This window comes from Bombus pyrosoma, linkage group LG16 (assembly GCF_014825855.1).
Source record: "Bombus pyrosoma isolate SC7728 linkage group LG16, ASM1482585v1, whole genome shotgun sequence".
Classification (NCBI taxonomy): domain Eukaryota; kingdom Metazoa; phylum Arthropoda; class Insecta; order Hymenoptera; family Apidae; genus Bombus; species Bombus pyrosoma.
This window is the reverse complement of record NC_057785.1, coordinates 5,113,601-5,126,271: the sequence shown is the minus strand read 5'-3', so window position 1 is coordinate 5,126,271 and position 12,671 is coordinate 5,113,601. Positions and strand designations below refer to the sequence as shown.

The 12,671-nt window shown below is 30.7% G+C and overlaps 2 protein-coding genes across 3 annotated transcripts; one reads left to right on the top strand and one right to left on the bottom strand.

Moving 5' to 3' along the window:
* Positions 1-18: 18 nt before the first annotated feature.
* Positions 19-4,035, bottom strand: LOC122576611 (tRNA-dihydrouridine(47) synthase [NAD(P)(+)]-like). 2 transcript variants are annotated; one of them, XM_043747190.1, is made up of 6 exons: positions 3,848-4,035; positions 2,486-2,628; positions 930-2,226; positions 470-837; positions 267-395; positions 19-197 (listed from the first exon to the last, which is right to left on the bottom strand). In XM_043747190.1, the coding sequence occupies exons 2-6, from the start codon at positions 2,572-2,574 to the stop codon at positions 125-127; spliced, it is 1,956 nt and encodes a 651-aa protein (XP_043603125.1). In that variant the 5' UTR covers positions 2,575-2,628; positions 3,848-4,035; the 3' UTR covers positions 19-124. The 2 variants fall into 2 exon arrangements, with proteins under 2 accessions (XP_043603125.1, XP_043603124.1); XM_043747189.1 differs by having other exon boundaries at positions 3,874-4,032.
* Positions 2,581-8,225, top strand: LOC122576610 (putative sodium-dependent multivitamin transporter). The gene is given in 11 exon segments (XM_043747188.1): positions 2,581-2,812; positions 2,911-3,965; positions 3,967-4,017; positions 4,767-4,895; positions 4,970-5,191; positions 5,275-5,615; positions 5,685-5,804; positions 5,862-6,079; positions 6,179-6,396; positions 6,486-6,718; positions 6,789-8,225. Coding segments are annotated over 10 exon segments (1,986 nt in total). The 5' UTR covers positions 2,581-2,812; positions 2,911-3,833; the 3' UTR covers positions 7,111-8,225.
* The last annotated feature ends 4,446 nt before the right edge of the window (positions 8,226-12,671 follow it).

Here is a 12,671-nt window from a genome sequence, read left to right as displayed (position 1 = left end):
TTAACAAAATAAAAACGATTTTTTGTTCTTTTACCTAGTATTTATTCTATGTGGTAAATGTATATTAAAAATAGAAAAGAAAAATATTGTGATATAAAACTATTTTGTTTACGTGACATATATATTATTTCCACGAGTTCGCCTTGTGTTTTGGCAAAAAATGAAATCCTTCAGGCACTTTTCCTAGTAACATTTCTCTGAAAATGAAGTCCAAGTTAAAACAAAGCAATTGCGTTAGATATGACATTGAAATAAGATATTTTTACGATAATTTAATCCAGTCTGCACAATTTGAACTGGCCATTAGCGTTTCCATATCATCACGGCCTCTATAAAATGGAGGTCTTTCATTAATCCTTTGTGGTGGTTTCTCTAATATTCCAACAGGAATATACCTAAATAGAAATAGAATTTAATAATTTGCACAACATATGTATATACAGTACCAAAATTATAAAATCAAAATTACCTATGCAAGAAAGATATCCACTCCAACATAAACCTCCTCGTTGTCTCGACGCCACGAGTGTCCGAGCCCCAATGTTCAAGGCCATATTTAGAATATTTTCTCAAGATCTCAAATCTTTCTGAACTTGATATATCAATCAACTTCTTTTCTTTTATTTCAGTGAATATCCATGGCTTTATCAATGCCCCACGTCCTATGGTGATGCCATATATAGAAGTATATGCATCTCGAACTCTTTGATAATCATCATATGATAAAATGTCTCCATTTCCAAATACTGGGATAGGATCAGCTAGTTTCGCGCATTTTTCTATATAATCCCAATCAGCTAACTTTGTATACCTTTGTTCACGTGATCTTCCATGAACCTACATTAATTTACAATTAATAGTTAATATTTTTTAACATAATTTATTAAAGTCTTATCATAACAACTTCAGAGTATAATTAACTTACTCACAGTAATCATGGATACACCCCAATCACGAAACTTTGGCATCAAAGTATGTGCAATAGGTTTATCTATGTAAACCCCTGTTCTAGTTTTTACAGTTAAAGGTATATTCATAACCTGGCTAACAGATTTCACAACAGTTTCTAGAACATTTAATCGATTTAGCATACCACTGCCTCCTCCCTGTCTATAAATTAGATCTATGGGACAACCAAGATTCAAATCAATGAAATCAATATCAATTTCTTCATTCAGCAACTGTGCACATCTTGTTAATACTCCTGGGTTGTTTCCACAAAGCTGTACACCAAAAATGTCTTCGGATTCATGCCTTTTTACCAGAGCCCATTCTTCATGTGCTCCTTTCAATATCCTTGGTGCCAGAGCCATCTCTCCACAAGTTATGTCTGCTCCATATTCTTTGCATATTCTTCTAAATGGCAAGTTACCTACTGTTGTCAATGGGCTTAACAATATCTTATTTTTCCAATCAATTTTTTTCTTTTCTGAGTCCCTACATTTTATTAAATCATAATCTTCAATGGGACCAAGTTTCTTCTCTGTATTCTGAGTCTCAGAAGCTTTATTTTTAGATTCATTAATAGAAGTATCTAATATTGGATTATCTTTTACCTCCAATTTATCTCTGTCCAAGGATTCATCAATTTGTTCAATTTTTTCTATCCCTGGCTCTTGTTTAACATTTTTTGTTCCTACATTTTTCCTAGATGGTCCATTTGCCTTAACAATATTTTCAGATTTAGAAAAATTATATTTGTGTTTCCTTAATTGTGTCTGAATATCTTTAGCTAAATGATTTTTTGTAGAAGGAGGCCTTTTCCTAAATTCGTCCATTTTTTCCTTGTCTACAATATTCAAACCTTCTTTTGTCAAGTGTTTGGAACCCATCCTACAAGCAGCACCACGTGGACACCTGCCGGTGAGCTCAAAGATATAGCATTCATCAGTGATATCATCTGGCTTAATCTTTAAATATTCAACTCTGTTGTGCAAAAATATGCACTGATTATTATCACATTTCTTTTCAGGTTCATCTACTGCTTGGTCAGCTACCCAGGGACATAAATTCAGTTCACGCTGTGTCTTAAATGGTGGTGGCCTTGCTTTGTTTTGCCCCCTAAGCTTTTCCTTCTTATCATCATTTTTAAGCTTTTTGGTTGGAGGCTCATCCAATATAGAAACATCCTCACTTAAATTAGTTGTATTATTTGATACTTTCTGCTTGTCAGTCTCAGTCAAACATTTTTCACTTAGAAGTCTTACATGATCTTCTATAATAAACCTGTGACATTTTATTATGAATAAATTTATTATACAAAAATAAAAGCATTTTTTTATCAGAAGATAAATTATTTAAGAAAATATTACGACATAGAAGTATATTTGTGATCTGTATTTTATTACGTTCGACAGAAAAGTTTTGTATAATGACAGAATGCCACGCGGTTCGAACAAATTGAGGTTATGTAGTTATACATGTTATTTATATGTTACCTTGAAAAAATTGAATGTTAATAGTCAAAATAACAATGACTACTTACTCTTCTTTAATTAAGCAGACACCTTTTTGTTTATCATCACTGTAATCAAATGAACAATCTTCCACACATTTTTCACTGTAATCTGCCATTTCAAACAAGTCGATTACCCGAATAGATTTCGAGAGATCGATCAGTCGAAAACTCTGAGAATTCACGAATCAGTGAAAACGACGTTATTAATCAGCCATCACGGAAGATATTTAATTATTAGAGGAAATTAGTGGAAAATAGTAATCAATTTTACTGTAGCTCAGAGTATCATGCATTTGGAGTATTATTATAAATATTTCTATTTTTAATTATTATTAGTGTAAAATAACCTTTACAGTGAGATTTTTCATTTCTACATAATTTAAAAATTAATAGTCACGTTTATCGAGATTTTGTAGCTTCATCCAATTAATTAAGTTTCTATTTAATTCCAGGTAATGATTTCTTAAATAAGGATATCGATTACGTGTTACATAATTTTTGCATAACAGATGCATAACATATAGCTGAGTGTGCTGAAATTAAGTATGATTTGAAAACATTAATGAAACGTTAAAAAATATTGTTAAGTTATCCAGAATAAATAAAATGGCTAACTTTATAAAACCGATGCATTTATCTGCGCATATTATTGGCTATTTAAATAGATATCGACTACCTTTGCCTCTAATTATGTCATCACAGTAATTTAAAAGTAGAGAACAGTGGCTCTCACAATAAAATGTATTTAAAATAAAAAGAAATTTAATTTGCACACTTTTCTTACTAATAAAAGAATGTTGTATAATCTATAAATGATTTAAATTAATAAGCTTTTTATGGAGTTATTTATCAAGTATTTATGCCCAATTTTTTCCCAAACTTAATTTATTCCTTAATTAGTATTCGGTATAATGCTTTATATTCATCAAAAATCTAATTAACGAAGAAAAATAATCTTCCTGTATTTGCCAGTTTAAAATAAAAATTTTCATAGAAGAATTCTAATAAAATCCTACGTATATTCTCCAAAATATGTGCTGAAAATTTTCAATATTTTTTAGGAGATTGGAATTTTTAATAAATGCTTAATATAAAGGCCAATTCATTATTGATTAAATACCTCATTAAGGAATGAAAATAACCTTCTAAATTTTTCAATTTAAATTAAAAAGAAACATTCCAATTAAATTCTAATATCTTTTAAAGTGTACTGACATTTTTTAACATTTCTGAGCAAATTGGAATTTTCTAATCTAAATAAAAAATTTCCATAGATTCCAATAAAATTCCAATATTTTTTTAATTAATATGGAATGATACAGAAATCTATTTAAAATGTTACTTTCATTTAAACCCGCACGCGCATTGTTTCAATATGGTGTTGCGTACTTCTACACGTGTCCTTGTGTACTCACGCTACTTTTTCATGCAAAACATCGAGCGTATTAAAGTCCTCCAACAGTCAGTAACAGACAGAATCGCGACGCGGATGAAGAGCGATCCGTCGTAGCGAGATATTTCTGTCAGTTATATCGGTGAAAGACGTTGTGACGGTCCCGGTAAGTTCGCAATATGCTCCACGATACATCTTTCTATCCATCCACCAGTTGAAAGGGCTTAACAAGCATGTAAATTATTGTTAACGTCATCAACAATAGTTAGTCTTTCGATACAATCAAACACAGCGACTTAAACGATCAAAGAAATAGGATTACATGAAGTTTATGCGGTTGATAAGAACTATCGATAATTTCACAACCCAATAAATGTGGGTTACTATATTCATTGCTGTGCACTATGAGAGTCCTAGATGTTACTATAATTGGTCTGTACTATATAATTTGTTTATTTTATAACTGATAAGTAAACAGTATTTAAATAGGAACTTCTCTGATCTCTATATGTATCAATTAGTCTGCTTCTTGCACTATCTTACAGGTTCTTAGATTTTATAATATTCTTTTTCTTCAGTGAGAATTTTTTTATTTTAAAAAGAATTTGAACTAAATGTGATACATGTTCAAGTATTTGCGATGCAAAACTATAAGTTTTGCTTTCAGTAGATAATATTAGGAAATAATACTTAACATACATTATAAAGATATGGTGCTTAAGGTAGATTTAGTAGATTATACTTATATCTTCCTTAATTTAATCTTTATAAGTTTAAACTTATAAAATGTATTTCAACTTTATTTTCTTCTTTGACTATTACACAGAATTATTTTCTGGTTAATATATATTACCTAATGCATCTGTAAAAATACGTGTATAAAATTAATAGAGTATTCTTTGCTTATATCAATAGAACAATAGTATGGAAGAAGCAGGTACATTACAATGGGAAGATTACCTGGTCATAGCAGCCACACTATGCATAAGTCTGGGCATAGGTATCTATTACCGGTTCAGTGGTGGAAGACAGAAAACTATGGAGGTATATACTTCATTCTTTTAAAATTGTGGCCTCTAAAACAATGCTAAATTAAAACAAAATTATTTTCTTAACAGGAATACTTCATTGCCAGCAGATCAATGGGCATCACACCTGTGGCTGTTGCACTAGTGGTTTCCTTCATGTCTGCAATTACTTTGTTAGGAGTTTCTGCAGAAAATTACACATATGGAACACAGTTTGTAGTAATTAATTTATCATACCTCATAGGAACTCCTCTTGTTTGTTATGGATTTTTACCAGTATTTTTCAAACTCCAAGCAACAAGCGCTTATGAGGTTTGTATGATAAACTCTGTTTAAACAAAATAAAAATGATAAGAAACTATGTATATTTAAATTACATGTTTATTTTTTTCTAGTATTTAGAAAAACGTTTTGGAATCAGAGCTAGAATGATGGCTAGTTTTGTGTACTGGCTGCAATTGCTTTTGTATTCTGGTGTTGTACTTTATGCTCCTGCTCTAGCATTAGAGGCAACAACAGGAATTTCTAAAAATGGCAGTATTATTATCCTTGGCTTAGTATGTGCCTTCTATTCAAGCATAGGAGGTATCAAAGCTGTCTTAATCACAGACGTGTTTCAAGGATTACTGATGTTTGTTTCTGTCTTTATTATTATCGTCATAGCTGCTAACGAGGCTGGAGGTATAGGCAGAATTTGGCAAATAGCGGAGGAAGGACATAGGATTGAATTTGACAGGTACAATGTGTAGCATAATGAAAAATGAAATCTTAATTTTGATAAACTAATTATGAAATATCTTTCAAGTATTTCAATAGACCCCACAGTTCGACATACTTGGTGGTCGCTCACTATTGGTGGTTTATGCACGTTTCTATCGCTGTATGGTGTAAATCAAGTTCAAGTACAGCGTTTGTTAACAGTGAGGTAAGTATCACAATGAGTAAAATATGAAATGTTATTAATTTTACATAATATTTTTAGAGATGTAAAAGCAGCACAGAAAGCACTTTGGCTGGCATGGCCAATTTTGTCAATACTTTCAGTGACTACGTGTTTCTCAGGATTAGCAATATATAGTAAATATTATAAATGTGATCCTTTGCTTCAAAAGAGGATATCATCTACAGATATGTTGATGCCTTTGTATGTCATGGACACAATGTCTGACAAACCTGGTTTACCTGGCCTTTTCATAGCAGGTAAAATTTATTGATATTTTTATTTTACCTGTTAATGCTTAAAAATGTGTTAATGCAGGTGAAGTAGATTCTTCAAACTAATATATTCTCATATCTTAGGTATTTTTAGTGCTGGTCTCAGCACTATTTCAGCAGCATTAAATTCTTTGGCAGCAGTAACACTAGAAGATTATTTAAAGCCAGCATATAAAAAATGTTGTGGTAAGGAATTTTCCACGAGTATGTCGACAACTGTGGCTAAGTTACTTGCCCTCATCTATGGAATTATTTCCATTGCCTTGGCGTTTCTGGCACAATTATTGGGAGGTGTTTTACAGGTATCCCTTTTACAGATTAAATCATAAGAATACTATAAAATATTGCCGGGATTTCATTTAAGGAAGTTTTATTTGTGTTGATGTTATAGGCTGGCCTAACAATATTTGGGGTAGTGGGTGGTCCGTTATTAGGCCTTTTCACTCTTGGGATGATCACAGAAACAGCTTCTGAAACAGGGTCTGTAATAGGCGCTACTGTGTCTCTAGCATTTTTGTTTTGGGTTGCTTTTGGACAACCCAGGCCTATTCCAACAACATTGCCAGTTACCAATAGTGGTTGTTCAAATGCAACCATTTCCATCCCTATGGAAGAAGTACCATTGTAAGCAATTCCTAACCTTAATTAATCTTTTAAAAAGGAAATTTTATAATGAAATAATGTTTTTTTTTAGGAAATCAGATGATTACTTCTATATGTATCGGGTTTCTTATATGTGGTATGCTCCAATTGGATTTTTGATGACGTTCATAATTGGATTAGGCCTCAGTTATTGTTTGAACCGGATATATAAAGAACCGAAAGTTGAGCTGGATACCAACTTGTTCTTCCCTCTAATAGGAGAACGTATACGTTGCAGGAATAAGGAGATTTCTGGTAGTAGCGAGAACGTGGTATCAAAGAATGTTCCTGCGCACAAGAAGTACATTTTTAATGTAAATTCGGCTAATGATGTGGTGGAAACTTCTGATGGTACCAATATCACCAAACTTTAATGCATACTTGGTTAATCGCTTGCTTTTTTCAAGTGGCATTTTCGATTCTAGGCATTCCATACTTTGTTTTGTAAGCCTAGGTATTGTATGGGACTTGAGACTACTTAAGTTGGTCCCTTAAAAGAAAAAAGATGGCATGTCCAAAGAATGAATAGGGAAATTAAATTATTATCCATATTTATAATACTAAATTTAATTTTATCGTAGTTTCGCTGTGGCGCTTTGGGAGAAATAAAAAGCATGATTATATGTTTATTGATAAATTATTGGAGGTAATTTTAGAATGAGCCAGCTGGGCTAGAAAATTGACCACATTTGGATATGTCAGTTCAAAACACCAATATTATATTATAAAAAGGTATTTGTCGGTGCTTTTAGCCCGTAATAATTACTTATTTGTTATTTAAACAATAGTATTTCACTATCAGGTGAATGTCTTCCATCTTGTTCCTAAACTGCCATTTTGTAATTTGTCTATAAGATGTTTTACAGAAATGCATAAGTTACTTACTTTGTTTCACATATCAGTAACAAAGACATAATTGCATGTGAATTTTTATGGTATCAAAAGAAATGTCTTTTATTCCAAAGAATTTGCGCAAATCTGCTCAATACCGATACTTAATGTATTCACTCTTAAGTGTCACAAATATTGTACAAATTACTTTATGGAATTATATTTTTCGTAGATGCACAAAAAAACAGGTCTAATCTTTTTTACAATTGGATAATAATTAATTAAACAATAATTCTTTTCACTTTAGAATTGAGAAACATGCGCTACAAAATAGTACGTGTATTATTATGTAAGTAATAATACTCTCTTACCAAAAGAGGCTATATTTTACCTCTGAATATAAAAAGATATATTTTATATACAATAGTTCAATACAGAGTGTTCTATGGATAACTCATGGTGTTTTCCAAAACGTATATCCGTAGAGTGTAAATTTTAAATTTATAATAGGTTTGTTATTTAGTGTGATGATATATGTAACACTTCTGTCATTTTTTCCGGCTAGTCTGTCAGTTAGTAGAATGTAACAATATATTTATCCAAGCTTCACTGTACTATGCAACAGGGGTCAATAAAACAATGTATGTGTGAAAGGAAATGATGCTATGAGTAGCAGCAATTATTTTCAGTTTCTCCTCTTGTTTATCCAATGAAGAATCAAGTAATTACAATTAACAGTAAGACAATCGAGCAGCAGGAATGAGTATTTATTGTTAGAAATGATGGACTAGCTTAGAACTGAAATTTGTGGCTTTTAATTCCCTCTTTAATACATTTTATCTCTTTCAATAAAGCAAATAAGAAGACTTCTTATGAATTATTTCAGGGAATAACATAACATAACTTCTTTAACATACTTTGCATTAACTTATATTACAACTAACTTCCAGCAAGTGAAATTTAATTATATTTGAAGTTTGTCAGATTCCTTAATGGAAAAATTTGTTTGAAATTAATTACAAGCCTAATTTTTTGTAAGAATTAATGTTATGAAATTTTGAAAGAAAAATAAAAGGGGACAACGTGTATTTCAAAAGAAGATCTCGCAGAAGAAAGAGAACGATCTAAGGTGCATCTGGAGAGAAGCAAGTCCCAGATCAAACTACCAGTGGCCAGTTGAAACCAGTTTCAATTTATCCGTGGCTCGCGCTTCGATTACTGGGCTCTTTTTAATTATTTTTCTAGCGAAACTGTGACCGCCATTTTCCACGTCCACTACTTCTTTAACAGCCAATTAATCCATCAGGAAATCTAACTGACATTCTTTTTAAACGAGGTGTCGAATGCTATACTTGCCCATGTCCTCTGAAAGACTCAGTCTTCCTCGCATTAGTTAATTCTCTTTCGAATACGATTATCCATCATGAAATTACCGTTAAATGTAAATACAGATATAAAATTTACCATTTTAAGTCTTCTATTATACTGTATATCTTACTTGACAAGTAAGTATGAGATTCTTGGATATGCAAACTAAAATTACTAAAAAATTAATAAATAAATGTTTTATATTTATTATAAATATTTAGATTTGTGTTATACTAATCAATTTTCTGGTCTTAACTTATAATAAATACAAGATAATACTATATTCTCTTTTTTTGACAACTTACTACAATAAATAATTTACTTTATTGTACAAAAATCAGTTTATCTATTATATTGAATATTTCAGTATAGGATTTTTGAATGTATAAATTATAATTATTGAAAAATACAGAACAAGTATCTTCCTGGTTTTAATGAATAAACAAATTATTGTGAGAAGAAGCTATTGTAACATTGCAGTGATTTAAATAATGAATTATTTCACTCGATTAAATAAAATTTTTATGAATCTGACAGTATAATGTACAGATGTATTCATATTTACTTGTTCTTACACTTACTTCTGTTTATCTTTCTAAGGTTCTCTTTCTCCCTGTTCCTCTCTCTTTCCCCAGAAACTCTATACACAGGATCATCCTCCTGTTTACTTTCGAAGTCAACGGTCTCTTTACCTTGATCGTATGGCATTATGCGAGCAAAACTAAGGAACAGAAAGAAAAGCAGAAAACGTGTAGAATTATCGATTATTTTGACAGCCGAAGTATTTTATTAAATTAGACTAAACCAAAAATATAGATTATAGACGATGTTAAATGAATAGTGTACTTAAAATACATGTGTGTGTGTGTGTGTGTGTATGAGCGTATTTATGCGTTTCTCTCGAGCTCGTAGAGTGTATGAAAAATTCGAATTTCTCAGCTTTCACAAAGTTGAAGTACTGTTTTAATTGTTTGTGAATTGAAAATTTGTTTGACGAAAGAGTAAGTACTAATTTTATTTTGATTCTTTTAAAAGGAAACTACTAATTAACCTAAGGAATTAGAATATAGCTTTATTTATATAAAATTTCAATATCTTCTTTAGTAGAATACTAATTTTAGATTTTAAAGCTTTTTAATCTTTATATTTATACAATCTAACAAATTAATTATTGAGTGGGAAAAAGTTTCAATATCTTTAAATATCTTTTTCAATACATCTCTTCAATATTTCTTCAAAAGAAGATTAATTTTACATTTTACTTTAACATTTATATTTTGTATAGCTTATATATAATTTATTGTCATCAATTGTTGAATCATTTGGAAGTATTCTTTGAAGAAGAAATTTACTAGATACCTCTAAATGTGTAATTACTGGTTAGTAATGTTATTTATTTCGGTGTGTTCATTCATCAATTAGCGGTGTAACTTGTTTAACCCGATATGAATCATGCGTTCCTAGTAGAATTACTATAATCATTAGAGGAAGAGAATTTCATTGTATCATGTTGTGTCATATATAATCTGGAGCATTTCTCGCCTCTCCCCACCATCTTCTTTTGTGTTTTCATACGTATAGTGCAGGTGTAATCACCTCGCCATAGTGAATTAACTTATGTTTCAATTATCAAAATGTAAGCTAAAAAAATTTTAGAAGACAATCACGTTTAGAAAACCGATAAAATGACAGATTCATTCAGAAAAACTCATGAGTTCTCCATTGCTAGAATGAATAACAGATAATCTCCTATATTTAGTCATGAACACATTTTTCCCAAAATTATCTTTAACTATCTTCACTGATGAAGACTGTCAAGTTCTTCATTCCTACTTTTATCAAATCTTTTCGCATAATCTTTTAACTTCAAATTTTTTAATTTTCTTTCCTTCTTCGTTATTAATTCTAATTCTTAATTACACTTAATTCTTCTAACTCTTCTGCCTCCTAAATTATGAAATATTTCTTCCTTTCTCATCGTTAACCTTTTTTGAGTCTGCTTGCTACTTACAACAAAAATGATATAAATGAAAGTGTTAGAGATGAAGAACTTAGAGGAATATTGTTGATTTACAACCCTTTAAATGGTAACCGGTTGAATCCCGTTCCAACTGACTGCAAACACGGTTTTTATGTATACTCTGGTTGGTGTCGATTTTTCATGTTCCAATATTCAGCATACAGAGCGGGTAGTGGTAGTTTATCAGCTCTCTTTATCGAGGAAACCATTGCAATCGCGAGTTTGATCCTGTAACTGTTCATGGTGTCTCTTGACATTCTTCATAAAGTATTTTCTCGAGTACGAGTTGCTTCATGGAAGCTGTGGAGGATAAGAACATGGAAACGGTAAGTTTATTAAAGAAAATGAGCAAAGAATTGGAGAAAATAATACCTGGTTACATGAAATTATAATTTAGAGTATTTTTCCCTTCTGTAAATATGACATTCTCCATTTTAGTCTCTTTTGGTGTTTTACAAAAGTGGAATAATTACTTAGAAGTGCCTGCAATTGTACTTCTTAGCTGTTTTAGTATTCTGGTAATAGAATTCGTCATAATTTCTGTTTCTTCATTCTTTTTTAAATTTCCCTATTAAAATATTTTTCATAATTTCTCCTTTCCTCATTTCTTCTTGAATTTATCCTGTAATTGTAGCAGAATATTCTTCAGTTAGACTTTCCTTTTCTTCAATATTTTTGTATTATAATGTTGAACAAAGGAAAAGATAAAGAAAAAGAAAACGAAAAATAAAGAAGATTTAAAATATTCTTCTGCTCAACTCTTCTTCATTTTTGGAAGCTTTGCATTAAATTTCTACGTAATACATGCTTTCTTCGTTTCTCCTACCGTTACATTTCTTTCTTTTGCGTCTTGTGACTGTATAGTAAGAGCTTCTTCTACTTGATGGACATATTCTAGTATTTCTTGTAATTATAAATAGATAGCTAACACCATTTGTGGCAAATATCTTACTATCAAGTTGCGTCAAACCATGACGACTATCGATTGCCATTAACATAACTTTTCCCGTGTCTACGATGCATAATAGCTGTTTAGCATTTGAATTAGCAATTTATGCAATTCATCAATAAATAGAGAAACCATGTGTAATTTTATTATGTTTATCTACAATCTAGAGCAATAGTTCTATGAAATTATAAGGAAAATGAAAGAAAGATTCGGTCGTTGCAATTAGATCGTTGATAACAAAAATTAAAAAAAGATTCTATCAGCGTTAAGCGTCCGTTTATTTTAAGTCAAGTCAATTATTCTATGTCAAATTTTACATTGCTGGCAGAAAACATTGTTCAAATTAAAAGTAATTTCTAAGTTATGACGTTGACTGTCTTCGCTTAATTATGAATAATAAGTCTGTCATTGAGAATTTAGGAAGATCACAGTGTCTTCCACATAAACATGGATCAATTAAATTAATCTTCAAAATTATATAAGATACATTCTGCTTTAAAGAAGATATAATAACATTAAATACAAGTTTTCATTTCTTCTTTCGATGTTTTCCTTTCTACTAAAATTTGTCCTAAAAATTTTCTACTTTCTCTTCTTTTCTTTTAAAAGTCTCTTCTTTCTTTCTTCTTTCTTTCTTGTGTCACGTTTTGCCTGGTATAATGATATAACGATATAAAATTCTTACTAGGATAATTTGATTAAAGAACGAGGATCAATGGGATGTCAATAGAGTGTCACGGAAAAGAGTTTTCGAAAAAAAGTTAAAA

What these genes read in the sequence shown, in the direction of transcription:
- LOC122576611 (XM_043747190.1), bottom strand. Translation starts at nt 2,574, where the DNA reads ATGGCAGATTACAGTGAAAAATGTGTGGAAGATTGTTCATTTGATTAC. An exon ending in GTCTGCTTAATTAAAGAAGA is followed by an intron (nt 2,227 to 2,485) that starts GTAAGTAGTCAT and finishes AAAATGTCACAG; the next exon opens with GTTTATTATAGAAGATCATG. An exon ending in TGGATATCTTTCTTGCATAG is followed by an intron (nt 396 to 469) that starts GTAATTTTGATT and finishes ATTTCTATTTAG; the next exon opens with GTATATTCCTGTTGGAATAT.